The 27,483-nt window shown below is 36.7% G+C and overlaps 1 protein-coding gene across 1 annotated transcript in view; it reads right to left on the bottom strand.

Moving 5' to 3' along the window:
* Nucleotides 1–3,801: 3,801 nt before the first annotated feature.
* Nucleotides 3,802–27,483, bottom strand: part of LOC140445745 (pyrokinin-1 receptor-like) — a 202,115-nt gene continuing 178,433 nt past the window's right edge. The window contains exon 4 of the mRNA XM_072538055.1: nt 3,802–4,246. Coding sequence (XP_072394156.1) covers nt 3,803–4,246 — 444 coding nt within the window. The 3' untranslated portion in view covers nt 3,802. The remainder of the gene's footprint in view (nt 4,247–27,483) is intronic.

Genomic DNA, 27,483 nt, shown 5'->3' with positions numbered 1-27,483 from the left:
TGTGTAGAAGACGATACGACTTCGAACTTTATAGAATATACCAGGAACCAGATATCGTAAAACATATTAAGATAGGACGCTGAGGTGGATAGGACGTGTAATGCAAGGTTCCTTAACAACGTGCTTGGCGGAGGAAGGCGATGGATAGGGACAATTGGAGAGAAATTTTTGAGGAGGCTAGGACCCACGCAGGGTTGTAAAGCTAGAATGATGATGATGAAGGCACACCTGAGTAGCTTACTCCCACAAAATGCAGAAACAGTATTGCTTCACCTGAGAATTGGGTAAGGCATGCTAGGAAACGTTTAAAGTTAGTACGATTTTATTCATACGGTAGCACTGCACCAATAGTAGTGTAGTAGGCTGTTGACGTTGAAAATTGCTTAATAAAATTATACCTTTTTATTGTAGACATTTTGTCCATTATGAAATGCCGAGCTCTTGTGAGCGTCGTGAGACGGACTCTCACGGACATCAGCGTAATCAGCGATGCTTTCGGCAGATCTTGCATTGCGTCGATGTGCGGGTATTGGTTGGTTATTTTCTGAACCAGTGGACCAAATTTATCTACTAGACTGCGAATAGTTCCCTCGGTAGGACGATTATGTCGACCATAAAATGGTCGAAACGTGCGGAAGGTTGCCCGAATAGAACAACCGTTTCGATTAAACAGTATTATCATGTGTAATTGTTGTACGCTATATGCATCTACGGTGATTTGGTAAAACAAACTGAACAAATGACAACCAATTTGACAGATGTGCTTCAACAATATAGCCACTACCAACTATTAGAGTTAGGAAGTCATTATTGGAAGACCTTATTTATTTTATTTATTGAACTCTCTCACCCTCACCCTCTTGAGTGAGGGTAAAGATAATTGTTATTAGATACGGGAATAATCATGATTTTCAATAGTAGTGTGGACATGGTAAGCACAATATCTCAAAAATTTATGTTGGACTCTTTCTATGGTATCAATATTGTTCTGAAAATAGGGTGACCAAATAACAGAACAGTATTCCAAAATAGTTCTAACTAAGCAACAATACACTAATCTTGTTGAATCAATGGAGAAATACTTGCAATTCCTAGTAACAAAACCAAGAAGTTTAGATGCCTCTTTATTGAAATAGAGTTTATGTGGTCACAGAAAGTAAGCTTCTTATCGAAAATAACACCCAAATCCCGAAGAGAAGAAACATAATTCAGTGGCAGATTAGTAATAGTATAGTTTGTTCCAATTCTATTAACTTTACGAGAAAAACTTATAAAACAACATTTTTTTACATTTAAGTGGGGTTTGTTCTGATTGCACCAATTTTGTAGTCGGTCTAAATCATCTTGTAGCAAGACTTGACCTTTAAGCTATCTATCTTTCCAAAATTTCAATCATCTGCCAACATTAGACATTTGCTATTTAGGAAACAGGAAGTAATGTCGTTAACGAAGATATTAAAATGAAGTGGAGAAGTGTGGACTCATTGAGAAACTCCAGATGTTACTGTGATACTATCAGACAGATGACAACCTATCTTGACTCTTTGACTTCTCCTAGATGTAGAATTTTTAATCCATTCAACAAACCTGACATGAAAGCCTACATTCATTAATTTGCCCAAAAGTATTTGGTGAACTACACGATCAAATTTTCTGGAAAAATCTGTGTATATTGCATCTACCTGTTTACGGTCTTCCATAAGAGACAATATATTAGATTGATAGAAAACCAAGTTTGTTGCGGTGGATTTTTTGCTATGAAAACCATGTTGTGATTGAGATATTAAACCTTTACATAACAAAGAAAGTTGTTTTGCTATAAGACTGTCGAAGAGCTTGCTTATCTACGCTACGATAATTTTCAATATTGTCTTTCGGACCATTTTTAAATATAGTGTTACGCTAAATATGACATATATTTAACCTGTAAACATTTTATTATTCAAGTATCTTCTCGTAGGTTCTGCGAGCCGCTATAAAACCGGTCTTAGTTAAGTACCATTTGCAAAGGGTCAGCATAGGTCAACATCCGTCTCGAAGGGATTTCAGAACAACGGTTAATAAAAATATATAGAGGAATCTTCATTGTGTTAGGCAGTCTGAATAATAATATCAAGTCGAGTTTTGAAATGTAACGTCCGTATTGTCGGGGATATAAATTGTAATAAATTATATAATTATAGTGTGAAATAAATTAGTGTAATATTGTATAGATAAAGACTTTAATAAATTAGGTGTTAGAAAATTTTTATAATAAATAAAATTAATAAATTAGACTAATAAACTCAGTTCAATAGGAAAAACATAACTTTCTTTCCATGAAGAAGGAAACAAAGGTTTCCAGAGATCTATTAAACAATATAACAAATGGTATGACAAGGGTACAGACACACTTTTCAATAAAAAATTAGGCACTCCATCTTGACCAGTAGTAAGCTTATTGGACAGCTCATTTATGTCATTACAAATATCGGTCATGGTAATCTTAGGTCAAATATTTGTACTAAAGTTACTATTTAACGGATGGATAGGTATGTGAAGGTTGTTGTTATTTGGTGAATACACAGTCTGGAAGAAGTTCATAAATAAATTAGCTATGTCTTGACCATTTGTTGCAGATTGGACTTGATAAAATAATGAGTTAGGTAAGTTATGACTAGATCGCTTATCATTGATGTACTTCCAAAATGATTTTGGATCATTTCTTAGGCCAGTATCTATACCTTTAATATACTTGCTGAAGCAAATTTCAGACAGTTGTTTACATTCAGCTCTTAGGTGGGAAAATCTAATATAATCATCATGAGAACGATTATTAACCTTCGCCTTCCCGGGTGGGGTACAGCTGTACCCCAGATAGACATTTTTTGTAATATTTTTGAAATTAGCGCCTGTTTCGTTTGGCTAATTTTATTTTGTATTATAAATAATATCCTATTCATAAAATCAGTAACGATGTTTCAAATTAAAAGCAAATAAATTATGATCGGCTTGGGGTACATTCGTACCCCGCGTGGGAATCTGTGTCATCTGTGTTATCGGTGGCTTTGCAAATTACTACGCGCATGTCGCAACTCTAAGAACAGAACACTGCCAATGATAGTGTTTGGCCAAATATTGGATATTTCTGGCCTGAATGCTTACATCTTATGGTGTATCAAGTACCCGGATTCATCTAGAGAAAAAGATGATAGACGTAATTTTTTACTAAATCTAGAAGAAGCTTTAGTAAAAGAAAATATTACCAGGCGATATAATGAGGGAGTACGATTGAGTAAGACGTTGAAGCAGTACGTGCAAGATGTCGTTCCAGAGTTGGCGCTGGTGAAGATACAAATGGAAGCATTTCAAGTGAACGATCTTCAAGTGGACGTTGCTACTTATGTAGTCGAAATAAAGATCGTAAATCAAGGCAATTTTGTAAGCAGTGTAAAAATTTTGTATGTGCAGAACACCATATCAAGGAAGTAATTTGCACCCGATGCCAAGAAACTTCAGACTAGTTTTCGGTCCTAAGATTTATTTTTTATTCCTACAGTTAATTTAATTAAATGATGAAAATTATTTTGTTGTTCGATATACCCTTTGATGTAATAAAAATGTGTTACCTAATTTAAGATTTTATTTCATTTTCTTATAATAAAAATTAAATATAAGCATTTTTTTTTCTGGGGTACAAATGGAACCCACATGGGACTCCACGTAATTTTACCGACGTGGGAAGACGAAGGTTAACATAAATATAGTGAGCATATTTAGAAAGTAAATGTAAAGGAGTTAATCTAAAAGTAAAACACAAACTTCATTTTATATTATCATTTATTTCATTCATATTCTTAACCAAATCCACATGTGTAAACTCTGTAACATCAGTATCTTTCAAACTGGAATTACTAATAGTACTGTTATTAAAACCCTCTGACCCCTTTCTAGAAAATATTTTACTTAAACTCAACGGTAATATAAAATACTTTTTTCTATCTGGCAATCCGCCGTGCTCACTAGCTATGGACCTATTTCTGTCGTAGAGTGATGTAGTTCTACTAGCGTTTGATATAAAACTACTACCTCTACTATCAGAAAACTTGGAGTTAGGGTGCTTTTTGGTGCTTTTCAAATTAGTATTATTAGGTAACCCTTCGGATACTGATCTAGGTATTTCTCGCATATTTGGCGGAACCCTTCTTATAGCAGCGTAATGACCTTTAGAAGTTGTTCTACACCCACATAGTTGACTGAAAGTATCCTAAAAATAAAAACAGAAGTGATTAATTACAGCTATCACATTATTATCGATTATTGTCAAGTTATGTACAAAAAGATATTTTAATGGTCAAAAACGATAACCATCGAAATAAATAAAAGATGATCATGTTTGGGACATGACCTTTTCCTGCTAATATCAATGATAATACTACAAAAATATCTATTTTTAATGGGAAATTACCACAATTTTAATTTAAAATACGTGTAATTTGAAGTTGCGATATCCACTTTTGGAAATAGTTCTCAAAATACAAATTAAACAACGTTTTTAGCAGAAGTCTTTAAACGATATTAACAATATTTTTTAGGTGCTTTCCTGGGATGACTTTATTGGAGGCTAGTCCATTTGATTACATAAAACTAACTTGAAAATAGTTGTCAAAAACAGAGTAACGTGTCATTTGTCTTTAAACAGGCAACCTCACCGAATCATGCCAGTAAAATTCTCCCGTTAAGGTTGATCTGCACTCCCAAAAGACAAACTACACATTCAAAAAATTTGAAAAAATTTGAAAAGGTATACGTGATCACTAGAACTATTTTGACAATTTTTGAGCAAACTTTATGTTCTCGTTTTCGAAAATATTCAAAAAAACTACTTTTTTCCAGGTATAAAGCGGGAAAACCAAACATACAATTTTGTTAATTTTCTCACAGCACAAAGATATAATGCTAAGAAATACTTATGCATTTTTTGAAAATTTTTGAATGCACAATTTTGTCACAATAGGAAAAAATAATATGTTCCGCCTTATAAGACAACTACCGATAAGAAACCGACAACATTTTAATAACAACGTATATAAAACTGTAGACGTGGAAAATATTTATAATAAAACGTATATTTTTTCCCAAACATATGAAAAATCTCGTTAAACAAGAATTATATCTTGAATGGCCGCCATCAAATTGTTGTAGACAGGTGGCTTCATCTGAAACATCGGTAATATTTATCATCCATGGATAGCATTACTTTCGGCTTCGAAACGCTTCAAACGAAACGTCATACAGAAATTATAAGATTTCCCAAATAAAAATTGACATTAAAGTATGTAATGAATGTCAAGATTAAATTGTCTTAAACCCGTTCGTTACAGCAATACGATAAAAAAAAATTAAAATTACTTCAAATGTAAAAATAAAAATTACAATAAAAGAAACGTTAGAAGAATGATATTTCTTTGATAAATTATTAAGGTTAGTTGTTATTAAGTTGAATGTTAGTTATTATTTTCAATATTTATTGTTCAATATATTACAATATATGTTACTTAACTGTCCAGTGTCCGTTTTATAATTTAAAGTGTTTTTATTTTTGTTAATGAGATACATCTCAAGAAATAATCTACTTTTGTAGTTATCAGTCTGTGCCAAAATGTGAGCTTTGTTATAGTCTAGCATATGACCGGTGTTTTCATAGTGCTCAACTACTGCGTAAGTATTTTTTTTTCCAAGTGGCAATCACTTTTATGTTGTGTGATGCGTTGTTTTAGTAATTGTGATGTTTGGCCAATGTAGCTATTTTGACATCATAGACACAGTATTTCATAAACAACATTACTTTTGTATAAAGTTGGTACTGGGTCTTTGATTTTTGAAAATAGTTATTCATGATATTATATTTAGCTATAATAATATAAGGAACATTTTTGAATATGGATATGACAGAATGAGTTAGACTATTAATAAAGGGGAGTTTCTTATATTTGATTGATTTGTTGTTAGAATAATTTTAATTAGTAATTTTATTCTCTTCTCTTTTCTTTTACTTATATCACTCGTGAACCAGTTGTAGTCTAGCTCTGACGAACCCCGACCAAGACACCTCTACCAGACTGAAACCCGGATATTAGTATCTTGATTTATGTACCGTGTTGCCATTTACCAGAGCATTTACCATCTTAAATTAGGCACACTCATCTACCACCCAACTTGGTACCATAAGAATATAAATAACCAAATACAAAGAAACAAAACCATAGCCACAGCTTTGAACTACAAATCCAGTAAGAGTGGTACCTATATCGGAATTCTTTTGTTTTAGTATGTTCAAAAACTACACTCACTGGCACGAAAAACGGAGCACTTGCATTTTTAAAATAAAAACTTAAAATTTTAATTCTCTTTAAACTTTTATTATAATAACGTAAACAAAAACGAAACAAACTGTTTTAAGTACTTTCTAATAAAAATTTAACTTTTGAACAAAGAACCGTTTCAGTAGATAACAACTTAAAAATTAAGGAAAAAACGTAAGTAAATGTTGTAACAAAATGACGCTCAATTAATGAAAACTTAAATCATGTGTCCGGACAAACCGATTTTAATAATAATTGTTTCCTCCACGTGTTGGAATTATTGCCTGAATTTTATTTGGTATGCCTTAAATCAAATGAGAAATGTCCTATTGAGGAATAAGTTCCCATTCCTTTAAAAGGGCTTCTTGTAACTGATTTAACGTTAAAGGATCAGGAACACCACTTCGTATCTTTCGCTAAAGCATGTCCCAAACATGTTTGATTGGGTTTGCGTCTGGACTCAATGCTGGTCAATCTATTACAGAAATGTTTACTTCATTTAAAAACTGTTGAGTCATTCTAGTACTGTGAGGCTTGACATTGTCGTGCATAAGAACAAAGTCATTTCCAATAAAACCAGCTTAAGGCACAACAAAATCTTGGAGAATTTCATCAATATATCTGGCAGCTATTATGGAGCCTCTCGGAATGATGTACAATTCTGTAGCCTGTGAGAAATTACAGCCCACACCATAATTGAGCCCCCTTGATAGTCTACCCTAGGATTGAAGGTATATTCTGCAAAACACTCATGTGGTCTTCGCCATACTCTCTCAAAGCCATCTAGAGACCGCAAGGTAAACCTGGACTCATCGGTAAATAGAATGTGCCTTCAATTATTTACAGTAAAATGAGCATGGTTTCTGTCAAACTGAAGCCGCGCAACTCGATGGCGCCTGAGAAGTTGTAGGCCTGTTGCAGGTCTGCAACTGCTTAAATTTTCTTCTCTAAGCCTTCATCTAATTGTTCGTTCACTTACGTTAGTCTCCCGAAAGTACTCAAGTTGATTTCGGATTTGTACAGCCGTGGCACGACGATCTCGTAGACTTTGTAAGAAGATGAAGCGATCATCACGGGCACTAGTTCTTCGTTGGGGACCGGTTCCAGGTCTTCTAGTGTAAGATTCGGTTGTCAAGAAACATGTAAAAATACGGTGCACAGTACTATTGGATATTTGATACTTTTGAGCAACATATCGCTCACTTCTTCAGTCTTGAAGCAACGCAACAAAAGCAGGCGCTGTTTCGGGATTTACAAACATAATTCTTGAGATTAAATCAACGCAATTCAACTTAAAATTATGTTTGACACTTGATTCGACTTAACAGTTTACTCACATCAACAAAAACAAAAGAATAACAATATAATACCAACAGCTACCTATGCATTTTTAAAAGTGATAGGAATAGTGTATTCTTTATTTTTAAATAATTGATGGATTCGACCGTTACTTGATGGAAATTCATTTTATGCAACAATAAGACACTGAAAACTTTGTTTTCAAAACTTTCACAATATTTATTATAAAATCTTAACACTACAGCTGTTTCGGCTGATTTCCTTTCTCAAGTGATCTATTTTTGGCATGCGTTTACACTTTATAGTCTTTAATGAAATAGGTTGAAGAGGGGAGAACTGTTTGTCTCAAGTTGTTCATTCATAATTATATCTGTGTTTTTTAATTTGTTAATTTCCATAGGTTCTAACAGGGATAGCTTAAGGCCTTTATTTTGAATGTGAAGATTTTGAAATTCGTCATTAAAAGAATGATTATGATTTAGAAGGTGAAGTGCGTATGTAGAATCTGTTTTTCTATAATTGAAAGCCCTTTTATGTTCTGATATTCGTTTACTAAAATTTCTACCAGTTTGACCGATGTAAATTTTTGGGCAGTCGCTACAGTTAAGTTTGCATACACTGTAGCGTTTACGCTACTGATGATATTAATACAATTTTTAAATTGAATTAATATCATCAGTAGCGTAAACGCTACATTTATTTTGGTAAGATTTCAGAGAATGCCAATAACTTTCCCACAATATCAGATAAGCTACACCGCCTAGAAGATATTCAGCATCTTCCTGATATTTATGTAAATGTTCGCAAATGGTGTAAAAACCAAAATGAGCTGCCGTAGGATGGTCATGAAAGGTGGCCAAAACCTCTGCTCTATTAGGAGTTGGAACGACTATCTTCCAATCCGACATTTCAGTAAGGGCATCCATGGAACTTAAGACATATTTATACAAAACACCATGTTCAACTTTAAAATCAGGAAATTTACCTGGTACATTCTGTACATCATACAACATTTTCCGATACCAGTCATCTCTTTGTAAGGAAGATAAGTCTAACAAATTAATATCAAAAGTTCTAGAGAGTGCATCAGCGACTACTACACCTGAAGCTTTACGATGAACAATTTTATAATCGTATTGTGCCAATTTTAAAATCCACTTAGCCAAACGAGGAGATGGGTTCTTCATACTTTGTAACCACACCAAACTACTATGGTCAGTTATGACCGTAAACGAACGACCTTCAAGAAAATATCTAAAATGTTCAATACCTGTAATTATAGCTAACAACTCCTTTTCAGTTGTAGTATAATTTTTCTGGGCTTTATTTAATTTCCTGCTGGTGTAGGCTATAGGGTGTTCTTCTCCATCAACAATTTGATAGAGTACCCCACCAGATGCTGTTGTTGTGAATTTATTAAAAGGTTCAATATTTATAACACTTACGGATTTAATTTATTTCTTTATTTATATTAACTTATCTGACAATAATTTATTATATCCGTACGTAACAAATTCGCGAGCGCGGGTGTTGAGAATTAACTGTCCCTTCCAAATAAAGTTCCGTTATTATATACCAGTGCCGTTATCTCGAATAGTCTAAAACCTTCGATGGCGAAACGGTAAAGGCAAACTGGATTTCCCTCGCATCGGTTCTGGAAGGTCGCTCAGGTAAATCGAGGCCTCTCGTAAACTCTGCAACATATTAGAATAAAAACATGTTTTAAAGGTTAAAACTATGACTCATATTTTTACGTAACATTGCCCCCCTCTCAAAAGATGGTTCCTCCTGGAACCTTGTTGGGACTAGAACTGGAACGGTATGCTGGTATCGGCAACTGGACCCTCTTTTACAACTTCCAGTTGTATAAAAATGACAAGGGACGGTTTTCTCTCCGCACCAGTAACTATGCGGATTGCAACAGACTAACACCTGGACTTCGGTGTCTTTAAAGATCTCCTCCACCATATTTCGGATAACCCTCCAATCTAATTGGCGGCACTCCAACTTTGGCATGGCTAACTTTTGCACGTCGGACTCTAGTACGTGCCCTCTCAATTGAAGTAAGGCTTCCCATACATCTCGGTAGGTAGGTTGGTCACGGGCAGTGTCTTTTGTTACCAGGTAGAAAAGGTAACGTGATGCATCTTGGAGTTTCAAGGTTTTACCGGGAGCTGGCACTTGGCATTGAAGTTCTGCAACTCGACCAAACTTCCTTCGAAAGACGGATGAAAACCCTGGTGCGTCTTTGATACTGGCCGGGATGGTAAGGGCCAGCGAGTAGTCATCGGGGAGCGCGAGTAGATCTTGCTTTTCTTCAGTGGTAACACCATGTCTCGCTTTACCGGTACCTCCATAGGCACCCATGAATTCCTCAAACGTGAGGTCAAACACATCTTGGACTTGGTTTACTTCCACTTCTTCATCTACGTCGTGGTCACCTTCGAAAGATGCCAACCGGTTATGGTGTACTATCATCGGCTTTCCCCTCGGAATCTTGCTTATTCGGTAGATGACATCGTTGATCTTCTCCATGATGAGGTATGGACCTTCCCAAAACTGCTGCAATTTGGGAGAACAACCTTTTCGCTTCTTGGGATTATACAGCCATACTTTGTCGTTCTTCTTAAAGCAACCCTTTTCGGCTTGTGTATCGTACCGTTTCTTCATTCGGTCGCTAGCGATCTGAAGGTGGGAACGGACCAACTCATGTACATCGTCCATTCTTCTTCGTAATTCGATCACATAATCTTCACCTGCTACATCTTCTCCAGGTCGACACCCAAATTCTAGATCACAAGGTAGTCGTATTTCGCGTCCGAATAGGACTCTGGCTGGTGTCTGGCCCGTTGATTCGTTAACAGCAGATCTGTAGGCCATTGTGAAGAACGGAAGGTATTGGTCCCAGTCTCGCTGATGATCGGACACCATCTTTGTCAAATACTTGCCAACTGTCCTATTAATTCGTTCTACCATACCATCCGATTGCGGATGATACGCGGTAGTTCTTGTTTTCTTCATGCCTAGTCTATCACATATTCCTTGGAATAGATCACTTTCGAAGTTCCTGCCTTGGTCACTATGGATCTCCAAAGGCACTCCAAATCGGCTGATATATTCTTGGATCAACTTATCTGCAACGGTGGCGGCCTTCTGGTCTGGAAGTGCGTTAATCTCGACCCACTTAGTGAAGTAATCCATTACTACCAACATGTACTTGCCCCCATTTTCACTTTCTGGAAATGGCCCTGCAATGTCCAAAGCTATTCTTTCAAACGGGCTTCCAACATTATATTGTCTCATAGGAGCTCTCCTTTTCCGGTGAGGCCCGTTACTCGTAGCACAAATAGTACATTTCTTACACCAGTCTTTTACGTCGTCGGAACTGTTCATCCAATAAAACCGTTCCCGAATTCGCTGAAGGGTTTTCCTTACACCAAAATGCCCTCCCGATGGACTGTCGTGTAACTGACGAAGTACTTCGGCTATTCTGCTCTTTGGGATCACCAACTGTCTTCTCTTCTCTGAACCGTCATCATTTTCCAGGACTCGTTTAAGCAAGCCATCTTCGATGATAAATGAGTCCCACTGGGCCCAATACGTCTTAACTACTGAGCATAGGTTTGATATTTCCTGCCAAGGTGGTCGACGGTTTTCCTCTTTCCATTTTCGGATTTTCTGTATAACTGGATCTCTCTCTTGTTCTTCCCTTATCTTAGTAGGCGTCCAGTCGTCGTTGACAATCGTCGTTCTTAGCACTGCTGCTTCCTTGGATTCCGTTTTGTTGCAGTGGGGACACTCTGCTGGGCATGGCCTTCTGGAAAGAGAATCAGCGTTTCTGTGGCTAACTCCGGCTCGGTGCTCAATCTTAAAATCGTATTCTTGGAGTCGTTCGATCCACCTGGCTATCTGACCCTCTGGATTCTTAAACTGCATCAACCACTTAAGGGCGGCATGGTCGGTTTGGATTAAAAACTTCCTTCCATAGAGGTATTGATAGAAGTGCTCTACTGATTTCACTACTGCCAGAAGTTCTCTTCTCGTGACGCAATAATTCCGCTCAGGTTTTGAAAGGACTTTACTAAAATATCCGAGGACTCGTTCCTGTCCTCCTTGAATCTGAGACAGCACTCCTCCAATTCCCACGTTACTTGCATCCGTATCTAAGATGAACTCTCCTTCTGGCAGTGGATACCCCAAAATTGGTGCTGTTATTAAATGCTTTTTCAACGTTTCAAAGGCATTTTGGCAGTCTATATCCCAGCGGTATTCTCTTGCTTCCTCTGTAAGTCGCGTTAATGGCTTAGCGATATCTGCAAACTTCTTAATAAACCTCCGGTAGTAAGTACATAGTCCAAGAAAACTTCTCACTTGATGTTTGTCAGTTGGTTTTGGCCATTCCTTAATGGAATCGATTTTTCCCTTATCCACGGCCACTCCTTCTTTACTGACTATATGACCCAGATAATTGACTTTACCTTGAAATAGCTGACACTTCTTGGGGTTTAGCATCAATTGGGCAGCTTTAAGTCGATTAAAAACGTTTTCTAAATTCCTCAAATGATCTTCGAATGTCTCCCCCAAGACGATTATGTCATCTAAATAAACCAGGCATGTTTTCCAAGATAACCCTCTCAACACATTTTCCATAAGCCTCTCAAATGTCGCAGGAGCATTACAAAGTCCAAATGGCATAACGTTGAATTGCCACAATCCAGATCCTGTGGTGAAGGCTGTCTTTTCTTTATCGACTGGGTCCATTTCTACCTGCCAGTATCCAGACTTCAAATCTAAAGTAGAAAACAATTTACTTCCAGCCAATGTGTCCAATGTGTCATCGATCCGAGGCAGAGGATAACTATCTTTCTTGGTAACGTTGTTCAGCAAACGGTAATCCACACAGAACCTCGTCGTTCCGTCTTTCTTCTTAACCAGGACCACCGGAGAGACCCATGGACTCGTAGAAGGTTCTATCACCCCGTCTTTCTTCATTTCCTGAACAATCGTTTCAGCTTCCTCTCTCTTCGCCTGTGGTAATCGTCGAGCTGTTTGACGAATTGGCTTAGCATTACCAGTATCAATTTTATGCTTAACAACGGTAGTTCTTCCCGTCTTTCCTCCTTTCGGTACGAAAATATCACGATACTGCCGAAGAAATTCCCTTAATTTCCTTTTCTCTATCTGATTTAGAGACTGTCCTGCAACTGCAACCATTTGGTCGAATTTGTCGTTGGAATTATCAGATGTTGTCGCCTGACGAATTATGGATGTCACAGGTACACAAGTTCCTACTTTTGTCTCTTTCTTTATGGTCACTGGGTAGTCGTTGACATTGATAAGTCTCACAGGAATTTCTTTAGCCGAAGTCACCAATTCCTTTCCAATTATGATTCCACGGCCAACCTCATCGTCGTGGTTCCAAGGCTCCATCATAACAGGTCTCCCTTCGTCCACAAATCCCTGTAGTCGCGCTACTATGATCGTTTCGCTTTTCGCAGGCACGACTGTATCTTCTGTAATGGCTGCTTGCACAGTGTTGTCATTATGTGGATGGAGAAATACCTCCTCGTTGCCAACTTTGATTACCTTATTCTTAAAATCCAATTGGAATCCATGCATATTCATTACGTCCATTCCTAATATAACATCCTCTTCGATGTCAGCAACTATAACAGTATGGACAAACTTTTCTGCCCCAATTCCCAATTGTACCTGGATTTCTCCATGAATGTTAGCATTTTCACCTGTAGCGGTCCGAAGTCGCAACCTCGTTGGTAACAGTTTCTTTCGGCTGTTTATAACTGTCGGGCGTATGATGGTTCTGGTCGCTCCGGTATCCACCAACAACGTATGCTTTTTACCATTTATGTCTCCATCTACATATACACTATCTTCACGACATTTCAAAGAAGCTATTAGTATAAGAGGGTCTTTGGAAGAGTTCCGGGTCGAAGCTGCCCCCCTAAGGTTGACTCGTTCTGGTTTTCCTGATGGTGAGTTTCTTGATTTTATGGTCTTCTTTTTCTTGCATGTCATGCTTTTCATCAAATTAAAGAGCTGGTCAAGTTTATCTTCGTCTCCTTCCTCTTTTACAGTCCTAACTTTACTGTACCCGCCAGAGGCCTGCGTAGCTGACTCGTATTCGAGGGCGGCGGATAGGACATCAACCAGCGTCTTGTGACGAGCTAATCGCAGTGTTCTCTGCATTTCATGATCACGAAGACCATCAATAAACGTTTGAACGGCCAATTTTTCCATCATGTCTTCGGGAGCTGTTGGATAAGCATATCGTACTAATCTGGCAATATCTACCTCATATTCTTGAAGAGCCTCATCTTTCTTCTGTCTACGATTTTTAAGCTGTGACTGATATACATGCTCCAAATGTTCGTGGCCATATCGCATATTTAACCTCTTCTTCAGTTGTTCGAAATCATCGGTCTCCTCTACGGCTATGGTCTGAAGCACATCTAAGGCATCTCCTCGAAGAGCGATAGTCAGGTTTACAGCCTTTTCTTTTTCAGACCATCCATTTGCTCTTGCGGCTGATTCGAACTGTTTCATGTAGTTGTTCCATGATGATTTTCCGTCGAAAGTTGGGACTTTAACATGAATAGAACCTCCACTTCCTTCAAATTTCGGCCGTGTCTCCAACTTAAATTTCGTCTCGTCTTCTTTTATCTCCACTGTAATCGGATTGTTACCTCTCTCTGCTGTCCCTGTTTCTTCCATCTTCCTTTCCATCTCTTTAATCTTTTCTTCGAAGGCCAACTTATCGGCAGCAACTTGGTTTTTTAACGAAGATATTCTATCGTCCAGGGCAGACATCTCAGAAGTGACTTTAGAGATTTCTGAAGAGATGTTAGCAGAAACTTTGCTTTCCAGGGAAGAAATCTCGTTAGAAACTTTGCTTTCTAAAGAAGCGATGTCGCCGGAAACTTTCGAAATATCGCCAGATACTTTGTTCTCTAATGATGCGATGTCACCAGACACTTTGGCTACATCACCAGAAACTTTGGCTACATCACCAGAAACTTTCGAAATCGACGAGAGGACAGCATCTTCAAATATATAAGTCTCTGGATCTAGTCCTTCTTCTAGCAAAGCGTTCTTTAGTCGTTGGACTAACTCAGCCTTTTTTCCGGTAGAAGCTAATTCTCTGTCTTCAAGATGTCTTCTTAAATTAGTCACTGTCAGCTCATAAATCGTAGCCATTTTCACAATTTATTTTATATTCACTTGTAATTTATTTTCGCAATTTATCTAAGTATTCCACTGTTCTGACACCATTTGTTGTGAATTTATTAAAAGGTTCAATATTTATAACACTTACGGATTTAATTTATTTCTTTATTTATATTAACTTATCTGACAATTAATCTATCTAATTATGTAAAAAGTAAGAAGACTGCATACTTGGGGCACATTATACGAGGAGAACGATACACTTTTCAGCAACTGATACTCGAAGGGAAAATAGAGGGTAGGAGAGGTCTCGGACGTAAAAAAATGTCATGGCTGCGCAATATTCGACAATGGACAGGAATCCACAGCTATGAAATGCTTCGCAATGCTGCTAAAAACAGAATTATTTAACATCTCACCTGACAAGACGATGTACGGTGGACGCCTACGCAGAAATGCATGGCACCTTAAGAAGAAGAAGATCTGACAATAATTTATTATATCCGTACGTAACAAATTCGCGAGCGCGGGTGTTGAGAATTAACTGTCCCTTCCAAATAAAGTTCCGTTATTATATACCAGTGCCGTTATCTCGAATAGTCTAAAACCTTCGATGGCGAAACGGTAAAGGCAAACTGGATTTCCCTCGCATCGGTTCTGGAAGGTCGCTCAGGTAAATCGAGGCCTCTCGTAAACTCTACAACATATTAGAATAAAAACATGTTTTAAAGGTTAAAACTATGACTCATATTTTTACGTAACACTGTGTTTGAACAATCAGTCATCAAATAGAAAGGCTTAGAGAAATCCGGTGCTACCATAACTGGGGAATTTGTGAGAGCCTCCTTGATTTTAATGAAAGCTTCATTAGCTTCAGGAGTCCACACAATATTTTGTCCCTTTTTCCTATTTTGAAGTAGATCAGTGATAGGGGACAACAAGGTAGAATAAGACTTGACAATTTTTTTATAATAACCCACCACTCCTAACAATCGACGGACTTGAGTGGTATTTTTAGGCACTGGAAAATCACGAATAGCTGATACCTTATCAGGATCAGTATGGAGACCATGTGAATCTACAACATATCCCTAAAACTTAATAGACTCACGACAAAAGCTACTTTTATCAAGTTAATAGTCAAATTTGCATATTTTAAACGCTGAACCAACTGCTGCAATACAGAGATATGAGTTTCAAAATCAGGAGTGATAACAAGAATATCATCAAGATAATACTGACAAATAGGATCTAAAGCAGGACCAATTACCAAATCCATTAACCGACACATAGTCTGCGGAGCAGACACAAGACCAAAAGGCATTGTAGTGAACTGATACAATCCTTTTCCATTGACTGCAAAAGCAGTGAGCTTCTTACTCTCTTCGAATATCATCAGTAGCGTAAACGCTACAACACCACTGTGTAAGTACTTTTTATTTTGGCTCTTGTTGTTTTTAATATATTTGCCTAAGTTGTTATTTATTCTGAAAGCTGGTGTTATTCCTTTCGTTTTTATGTGTTTGGTTATTTTTGTTGTAGTGTTAAGATTTTATAATAAATATTGTGAAAGTTTTGAAAATAAAGTTTTCAGTGTCTTATTGTTCTTTATTTTTGATTTTTTATGCATTTATTTTCTTTAAAGTAGTTAGGTTTCATTAGAAATTACTTAAAATAGTTTGTTTCGTTTGTATTTACGTTATTATACTATTAACAGATTAAAGGGAATTAAAGTTTTAAGTTTTTATTTTAAAAATGCAAGTGCCCCGTTTTTCCTGTCGGTTAGTGTATAAGAAATAACTTTCCTTTTCCTCCTCTTCTCTTGTTTGTCTTTTGTGTTCGCTTTTTATTACTCTAATTATAGGTAAACGTTTGTTAACGCTGTTCATATAATGTCTCAATGAAAAAATATCTTTAATTATTTAATTATTGTTTTAATAAGGGTGTCCATTATCTAATTTTTCCCACAGATGTATAGATAATTAAAGGAATATATTAGGGAACATACACATTTAAAATAATTACACGGTTTGATGTGTTAAAACTGACGGTTGTTAGTTTAAAAAGTCTTTATGAGACTTATATATATTTTAAATGTTAATTTTAAGGTGAAATGTTGAGATAAAAAAGTGAAGCAATTATTCGAATTAATACCCTCGGTGTGGTAAACTATTAAATTTAAAGTAACCATCCGTACATTTAAGCTATTTCGCACTCTATGCATTAAATATTTTTAAATTAGTCGCTTCACGTCGCCAGTGATAACGTCAAGTATGTAAAGTGTGTTTTTTGTTCATCTAATAGCATAGTCGGACAAAAAATTCGAGATGCTGACGTATACTTTTAACAACACTTACTAATTATATACGATACAATTCAAATACATCATTATTTGATAACAAGGAAATCAAAATATCAGTTCACAATAATTGTGAATTATTATGACTCCTGTGCTTGATCGACGAGGAAAACATGTAAATACCACACAATAAGACCCGTTTAGAGGATGAGCAAAGTGTATGCAGTTTTATTGAGATATTTCCATCGTATGAAAGTCATTATTGTGACAGAAATAGTAATAGAAAGTATCTAAATCCCGATATAAATATAAAAGTCATGTATGACTTGTACAAAACTTACTTACTTACTTACTTACTAGCCAACGCCCACCCTTGGCATGTTAGCCATTTGGTGGCGCGCTGACCATTATAGACGAGCCGTTTCTCGTAGGCGATCTTCATCCTCCTCGGGTGGGTCTGTTTTCAGGGCTGGGCACTCTGGAAGGTGAGCAGCATCCATCTGGGGCTGATCACATAGTGGACAGTTGTCATTTTCGCGGACGCCGATGCGATGTAGATGGGAGGCCAGGTAGTCATGCCCCGTAGTTGTTCTGAACACGGCTACACTAATGGGTCTCGGCAAGTTGCGAGGGATTGGTGACTCTATTAGGTGGGCCCAAGATTTTCCAGCACCGGCTTGTATTTGCTGCTCTTTTATCTTCGCTTTGATTCCTCTTCTAATGGTGGACTTTGCTGATGTGTACGATTGGAAGCTAGGGGGCTGTGGAAGAGTAGTGCCTTCTTTTGCAAGTTCATCCGCCGCTTCATTTCCTTCAACACCGACATGACTAGGGATCCATTGTAGAGTAATCAGCCACCCTTTTTCCATCAAGTTCGATAGTTGGACGCGGCAAGATATTGTTTTGGCACAGTCGGTGTATCGATTTGTCGACAGGGCGAGGATTGCGGCTTGGCAGTCGATGAAAAGGGCAACTTTTTGGGGGTGTTGGAAATTCTCAAGATTTTTTGCAGCTTCGTGTATAGCAGCAATTTCGCCGTCGTAGTTGGTGAGAGGGGCACCCATAGCTATAGAGCCTTTGAAGAACGTTGAGACGTATCCTGCTCCTGTTCTTCCCGAGTCCGGCATCGAGGATCCATCGCAGTATATGTGGATCCACTCATGCGCTGGGTACTTGGTGTGTATCGTCTCTAGGGCGGCTTTCCTTAGGGCAATGTCTGACGATAAGTGATTCGGGTCGTTATGGTTTTCAAGCAGTAATTCTGTGTTTGGTAGACACCGTCCAGTGTGGTTTGCGCTGGGAAGGGGGCGGCGTCCGACAGGACAATGTGGTATTTTTCCATGATTTGGTTTGCTACTGTAAGCGGAGTGGTTTGTGTTTTAAGACGTGAAGCTGCTTGTCTATATTCGTCCCATTTTTGTGGAAGTATTCGTCTTTGCCTTTCCCAGAAGGTTAACGCGTGTTGCTCTCTGCGGCATTGTATTGGTTCAATACCGGTCTGGGCTTCCATTGATGTAATCGGTGTTGATTTTGGAGCACCGGTGATGACGCGAAGGGCAGTGTTCTGGGCGACTTCAAGCTTGGAGGTGGTGTTTGTACTCGCAGTTATTGTAGCTTCACTCCCATATTCTAATATCGGCCGGACATAGGTTTTGTATGTTGCTACCAGGACATCTTGCGTGGCGCCCCATTTGTTGCTGTGAGACATTTGAGCAGTCGACATCTCTTTGTGGCTTTCTCTGCAATGTTGTCGATTTGAGGTTTCCACGTCATTTTCTTATCTATGTACACCCCCAAGTATTTTGTTACGTCCTGTCTTTCCAGATCAACTCCTTTATACGTCAGCTTGACAGCAGTCTGTTTTGTTGAAAGGCTAAGTACTTGATATACGGTTTTGGTTGTACTGACTGTTAGGCAGTTTTTATCCGCCCATTTTTCTAGATTTTTCAGAGCCTGGTTCATTACTTCCTCGAGCGCTCTCAGACTGCTACTTGATGCCCATATTAGGAGGTCATCAGCATACAGGAGGGCTTCCACACCAGGTGTCTTTCTAATCATTTCGAGCACATCGTTTATCATTAAATTGAACAATTGACAGCTGATGACAGCTCCTTGTGGCAGCCCTTGTCTTGTACAAAACTCAGTGTACTGAAAAAGGGCATCGAGCAGTGTCACTGTATATGTTTTGATACATATTCAATAGTAAATTTAACTTACATTTTCATCAACCGCACAAAGACACATATCAAACCTGTGACGAATTTAAGGCACAGACTATTGGCACAGACAATTCTTCTTCTTCTTCTTCTAATGGCGCTACAACCCTTTGTGAGTCTTGGCCTGCTTAACAATGTTCTTCCATTCTGCCCTGTCGGGTACTTTCCTTCGCCACTGCCTGATGTTCATGGTTTTAAGATCCGTCTCTACGTCATGTATCCATATTTACGGGGCCTTCCTCTTGTTCTGTTTCCTTGGGGCTTCCATCTCTCGACTACTTTTACAGCTCGATTATCTGGCATTCTTTCTAGGTTACCAAGCCAGTTTAGTCTTTGTGACTTTACAAATCTGACAATATCTGCGCTCTGCATTAGTTCATCCAGCTCGTGGTTCATTTTAATTCTCCACGAACCATCGCTGTATTGGATTGGTCCAAATATCTTCCTTATTATTTTGCGCTCAAATATTCTTAGTTAATTTTCATCAGTGGTTGAGAGGGTCCACGTTTCACATCCATATGTGACCACTGGTCTAATTACTGTTTTATAGATCCTAAGCTTAGACTTAGAATCTATAAAACAGATAGAAAAAAAAATCTTGGAGTGGAGACCGATAGCGGATAGACAAAACACGGGAAGACCACCCACAAGATGGACTGACGACATAAAGAGGATTTGTACCAACTGGATTGCAGCAGCGCAAGATAGATCTGAATGGAGGTTTTTCGAGGAGGCCTATGTTCAGCAGTGGACGACTATGGGCTAATGACGAAGCTTAGACTCACGATTCCGTAACTTACTTTTTATTAAGTCTTTGTATGCATAAAAGCACTTATTACCGCTAAGCAGGCTTGTATTTCTTGACTGATGTTGTTGTCATTTATTATCGAGCCGAGGTAGGGAAAAGTGGATGCACATTTGTAGGTATGGTTGTCTACCTTCAGATTCTCATGTTGATTCGATTTTGTGCACTCCATATATTTTGTTTTGCTTTCATTTATATATAGACCAAACGTAGCAGCTTCTCGTTTCAGTTCTATAATTTTTTCGTTTAATACTCTTTTGTTGCGGCTTATTATCGCAACATCATCGGCATATGCGCATATTTGCATTGATCTTGTATTAATACAGCCGTTTATATCCAGTTTTCTAACAACAGCTTCTAAAGTTAGATTAAAAAGTGTTGTTGATAAGGCACAGAAAATACTAATGCTAAAATTCAATATAAACTTCATTTGCGGCGAGCAGATGCAGTAAGAGATATGAAAAAAGAGATGCAGATGAAGTTAGATCCAGCAATGGAACAAAACAAGTTATGGTTTTTGACCTTCAAAAAACTTTACCTACACCTATGTTATCCACTGGTGTAGTATATTACAATCGACAACTCTGGGTGTATAATTTCGGTATCCATGATGAGGTAAATAATGTTGGACACATGCATGTTTGGGTCGAACTCACAGCTTCCAGAGGAGCTCAAGAAGTGGCATCTTGTCTTATTTATCATATTCAGAACTGCCTACCAACAGCAACCCAAGAAATTACTCTTTACAGCGATAGTTGCGGTGGTCAAAATCGCAACATTAAAGTTATATTGGCACTGAGTAATATTTTGCAAAACTCGGAAATTGAAAAAATAGATTTAAAATTTTCTATACCTGGCCATAGCTTTTCTAGCTGCGATCAAGATTTTGGTGTTATAGAAAGAGAGAAAAAGTATCATCCTCAAATTTTTCATCTAAATGATTGGTTAAATGTAATTAAAAAGGCTAAAAAGAAAACACCAAAATTTGTTGTGCATCAGATGACAGCAGATCACTTTTTTACTACAAGAAGTTTGGAAGAGTCCAAAAAATATCTGTAGAGAGAGAAAAAGTAGAATGGCTCAAAATCAGATGGATACAACTACGCAAAAAGGAGCCCAATACTATGGACTACAAATACAATTGTGCCGAAAATAATGATCTCTTTAGGAAACTTGATTTAACAAAAAGAGTTGGTCGTGGTAGACCTGTAATTATTGATTTGCCTGTTGAACTACCGTTGTTGTATCCCCATGGATGACCTATTACAAAGGAAAAAAAGAAAGATTTAATCGATCTCCTTATATATACCTCCAGAACATCACAATTTTTATAGATCGCTTCAATCAGGGACCATTAAAGAACCAACTGGAGATTCAATTGAATTTGACGTTGAAAATGAGTAACAAAATAATTTATCGACCTATTTTATCGTTGCCTATTCAACAACTGTATTACTTATTTTAAAGTTAGTATTACTAAATAAGCTAAAAGTTGCCAAAGTTGCTCAAAATACACTAATGTTTGTATTTTGAGAACGATTTCCGATGTGGAAATTGAAACGTCAATAAACTTACTTTAACCTTTAATTGTGGCTTATTCCCATTTAAATAGTAATTATTTTAAAATGCCACAAGAAAATAGCTTCAGAATAATATTTAAACAATAAATTAGTTAAATCCAAAATTATCTTCAAAATTATTACGTAAATTAAAAAAAAAAAAATAGAGTGTCGCGTAAAGAAAAAAAAACGGGTGTGGCAGTCCAGTGGGACTGTCGGTAGAAGTTATACTTCTATACAGGCGTTCGTTGTTACAAATTTATATGTGAGTCAATCTGCACAATCATTACATACCTATGTAATGCTATAGGTAAGAGAGAGCAGAAAGAGAAACAGAATTAGGTATATAGGTATATGGTGCATCGTTTGCTGTATATAAACAACATTTGACATGTAATAGGAGTATAGTAAATGAAGGATTGAGTCAATATTTTAATAAAAATGTATATTTTTATTTTCATATATGTATGAAAGGAGTTGAATACTATTAATATTGTTACGATAAATAATGACGCATAATATGACTCAAAACTATAAACATGTTTTTCTAATAAGTAGTAAGTAATAATAATATAAAAATACAATACAATACACTGCAAGATAATTCAATATAATAATACAATACAAATTAAAATGCAATATTCAATAAGTATTAAAAAATGACAATATACATAACTTACTTACGCATATGTAAGCATAATTTACCATGATAATAATATTAATAAAATAAAAATATTGTTTCGTGATACAACTGTCAATTTGTATTATATTGACAGATACAAAATGTAATTGTTGTTTGTTGTGTATATAAGTACACATTTGAACTTTATTGAGATATTTACAAGTTTTAATTGCCTAACATGCCTAACGAGGCTCAAGACAAATCTGAACAGAATGGAATGATAATAATAATATTAATAAATATTAAATATATTTACAAAAGGAATATTTTTATTCTCGAGAGAGAAAATATATCTTCTGTCTCTCTCTTACCTATATCTTACATATATAATGATTTTGCCGATTCACTATCGTACAAATTTCCAACGTCGAACGCACGTATAGAAGTATAACTTCAAAAATTGCCTTTCAAATGATGTGCCACTCGATTATACTTGCTATTTAAAAAAACGGGGGGTTAATGCGAGTTACATTTGAAGGCTTGAATTTTGCATGAAAATTCGTCCCCCTCCCAATAAAAATTGACGTGTTTTCTTAAATTTTGAAGAAACTCTTAGTTTTTGAATTTCTGGGGGAGTTTTCGTTGTTGGAACACACTGTATAATATTCTTTTGGATATTTTTATAAATATACCTTCTACAAAAAAGAACTCTTTATTTTTTACACTTCTGGATTTGGCCTGATTTGTATGATTAAAAGTATGATACACAACCCGGTTCTTATTTTTCCCGGTTTTGCAAGGAACATATCAGTTTCATTAAAGTAGTAATTTATTATTTACTTTAAATTTAGTAAATCTTATCAGAATGATGATCCAAATCAATTAAAATAAAAAAATAGAAATAATATAAATCTTTGGTTTTATTAAGGTTTTTTGCTTTTTACTCAAAGCATTTCATTTTGGCAATTAGCCCGGATTTTATAATGATTCTACAGTGGTTCAACACCAATCAGCCGAATCCTTAATTCTTTACTTTCTATCAGCGGCGTTTCACGAAGGCGGATTATTTATTATATATCCATAAGATGGAATTCGTTTAAGTAATTGATTTAAACAATATGCAAATCCGTAGGTGCCTATTAAATCTAAAATTCTTAAACAAATTTATCGTGGGTTGGTATACAGCGAATTATCAATTATCATTTTTACCCCATAATAACGGTTTTTAAATAATTTGTTCAGATTTATTGCAAGTGTACTTTTGGTATATTTTTATCGAAATTCTTGGAATCTATTGGGTCTTTCGACTCGTTGACTTGGACTCATATTTCACAGATTCAATCATCTTTTCCATTAGCTCATACAACTTACGAGTTTTCTTTTATTTTCATTACATGGACAATAACGTTTTCCAATCTGTGGAATATACATAGTCTATACGGGTTTGTAGCAGACGCTTCTTCTTCTTCTTCTTTTGGTGCCTATCCTCTGTGGATGTTGGCAATCACGTTGGTCCATACAACTTTGTTGACAGCTGCTCTAAATAGATGTATTGTAGTCATTTCTGCCCACTGTCTGATGTTCTTCAACCACGATGTCCTTCTGCGCCCTTGAGATCTTTTGCCTTCTAACTTGGTGTGTAAAATTAGTTGAATTAGTTGATACTTCTCATTGCGCATCACACGCCCTAAGTATGTCATCTTTCCGATTTTCACGATACGCATAATTTCCAGATCTTTATTCATACGTTGGATCACGGAGTTGTTTGTAACATGATGGATATAGGAAATTCTGAGCATGCGGCGGTAGCACCACATTTCGAAGGCTTCTAATCGTTTGGAGGTTGCCTCCGTCAAGGTGCAGGCTTCGAATCCATATAAAAGGGTAGAAAATACATAGCATCTCAAGACTCGTGTTCTTATATCAATGTTCAGGTGCATATTACGTAAAATCTTCCTTAGGCGATTGAAGACAGCTCTCGCCTTTTCTATACGACATCTTATTTCCGATATCCAAGGTATGTAGTTTTGTCGATTATTTTCAAGGGTTCATTATTAGCTGTGAATTGGTGCTGTATTACGTCGTTTTTACTTACTACAAGAATTTTGGTCTTCTTACAGTTTAATTTCATGCCGTATTTGTCACATTTGATCCACTACACGGTCTATTAATGTTTGCAGTATCGTATCGTATGCAAAACCGTATCGTCCGCATATATTAAGTTGCTTATGACTTCACCATTGATTTTTATATCTTCTCTTAAACCATCAATAGCTTCCCTGAACAGCATTTCCGAGTAAGTATTGAACAACGTCGGTGATAAAATGCAGCCCTAACGTACTCCCCGTTTTATCGTGAATTCTTGTGAGGTTTCGTTGTCTACGTAATTGTTTGGTTGTCTTCTAATTAGGCGTAAATCTTTGTCATCAATACTAGATTCTTTCAGTATCTGATATAATTTTTGATGCCTCTCTGCTAATGTTTTCTTCAAGTTTTCTTCAAGTTTTCTATATAGCGGGAGTAAATAACAGAAAGAAGGATTTTGAGTGCATGGCTCATTAAGCTTATAATTCTGTAATCAGAGCATCTGGTGGCGTTTGCCTTTTTGGGGAGTGGGATGAAGGTGGAAACTAGTCAATCTCTAGGAAATTCCGCAGTTTCATAGATTTTGTTCAGTAGACTCGTTAGGAGTTTGAGTTGGTTGTTTTCAAATAGTTTCAATATTTCAGCTTGTATGTTATCAGGTCCAAGTGCTTTGTTGGTTTTTAGTCTTTTTATTGCATATGTTACTTCACTAAGCGTTATTTCTGGTCCTGAACATCCAGAAACACTGACTTCTGTCTCTTGCTCTTCTTTGAATAATTCTTCCATGTATTGCCTCCATCTCTCAAGTATTCTGTCATTTTCGTAGATCAGATTGTTGTGCTCGTCTAGTATTAAGTTATGACTTCGTGATCCGTTTCCTCCCGTTAAGTTTTTGATCTTTTTATGTAGGTTAAAAGTGTCATGCTTCTGTTCTACGGATTCTATTTCTATGTATTGATCTTGTAGCCATGATTCTTTTGCTTCTCTAATCTTTTTCTTAATGATTTTGTTTATTTTTTTGTACCTTTCCTCATTTTTATTTCTGTGTTTTCTTCGTTCTTCCATTAGCTCTAATATTTCTTATCTCATCCATGGCTGTTTCTTTATATTGTTTTCTGATTTAAGTTTAAGATGCTGAGCATCGCAATTTATAATGTTACGTCTTTCCGGACCACACATCCTGTCATTTAAGCCCAAATAAATTTAACGGAATTTAACTTACAATGGTAAAATTAAAATATTAAGAAGGTAACACCATGGACTCTAGCATCAATATCATATTGACGATATATACCACGATGATCTTTTTGATTATTATTATTAATTCCGCTTTGATTATATCCTTTTTTTTTGCGGAAGTCGTTTGTTAGAAACCGGTGGTAGAGATACAGCTTGTACAAGTCTAGTGGATGTGTACCACTGCAGCCTGGGTTGTGTGTTTCCTCTTCACTATCCCTCTCGTAGGTATATAGCCACTTGGAAAGGTACTTTAGACCATCTGGAACCATATGGTAAGAAATTACCATTCAATCGCTATCCCTGATTTCATTTAAGATGTTATTACGTCCGATGTTACTATAACGATTTGCAAAGGAGGGAGATCCAATAAGGCCTCTATAGCTGCTGTCTGTATGCACCTCAAAACCCCCCGTGTTCCAAAGCAAGCAAGTTTACCCCTTGCTTAGTTTGAGGATGACAACTATGTTGCTGCACTTTTCGCCACCATACCACTGATGTATACGTATTGTCAATTTGACATAGTCATGACTGCGTATGACTACTATTAATTTAGCTACCACTTTCTTGGCCATTCGTTCTATCTGATAGTTCCAAGTAAGCCTCGAGTAGAATATTACCCCAAGGTACTTTACTTCTGGGGAATTAAATAAATATATACGATATCCAGGCCATTTACATAGACCAGGACATAATATCTGTCATTGATAAGTCTCGTTAGTAGCCTATCTAATACCAGATTACACAAAAGATGAGATACGACTACCTCCATGAGAATAGTTTTTGGCTACGTGTACCCCAAGTACCTCTGTACTCCCAGTATTGTTACGTATATCGCACGACTCCTTAGCATGCATTCTATCTATTTGCAGCTTGTTTCCTCTATTCCTGTGATCGAAGCCCTTTGGCCGAATTCATTCGATGTTTCGGCGTTTGATGGAAAAATTGGTCTTTGGTTCTTAAGAAAAAAGAATTAGTCCACTTCATTATTGCAAATTAGAAAATCAAAATAAAATCGCGACGATGTTTGATACTTTCATTCGGAAGCGTACACACTAAACACATCTAAAAGAACTCCTTCTTCAATTTTCTTTTAATGTACCGCCCAGTGAACAAACTCTAGCGAAGGCAAACACATGCGTTTGGTATCGTTTGTTGGGCATATACATTTAACGAAGGCGTTTACACGCATTCTGCATCTCATGTATTAGATTTTAAACAAATACACCAACCTAATATGCGTATCTATTAATTTTTATAAAGTCTTCAGTACAAACGATATCAGACTGATTTCATTTGTTCTGAGGGTCCAAATTATCTGAGGATTCTTGGAGAAAACTTTATGAAGCTTGACTTTTCTGAAGTCTGTTCTTCGTTTTTAAGTGCCATGTCTGTGATCAAATATTGGCTACTTAAAACGTTGACTATCGTCATATTTAGAAGTTTTTTAAATGTTTCTAGTTTTCTAGTTTCTAGTAAATAGTTCTTTAGCTGTCATACCGCACCATTGTCTAATATTGAGTAGCCAAGATAGATTTTTGCTCCCCATCAATCTTTTGCCTCCCATTTATCAATCTAAAAAAAGTCCAGGAAGTCTATTGTATCGCAGTGATTTGATTAATAAATTTTCTTTTTAAATTTTAAAGGTTCTTATTCCACCAAGGCACTCTCCTGTTAAAATTCCTCACTATCTCCGGACAAATCTTTTCGAGACCAACAGGACAACGTCTTGAAATTATTCGGCAGCTACGTCTAGGTCCAGTGTATGCCATATAATCCCTTTAATCTTGCTTGAACAATCTTCCAGGTCTGTTTATATTGATTATATCCTTG

Source organism: Diabrotica undecimpunctata, chromosome 7, assembly GCF_040954645.1.
Source record: "Diabrotica undecimpunctata isolate CICGRU chromosome 7, icDiaUnde3, whole genome shotgun sequence".
In the NCBI taxonomy this organism is placed as follows: Eukaryota; Metazoa; Arthropoda; class Insecta; order Coleoptera; family Chrysomelidae; genus Diabrotica; species Diabrotica undecimpunctata.
Note: the sequence above shows the minus strand (reverse complement) of the source record. Positions and strands in the feature narration are given on the sequence as shown.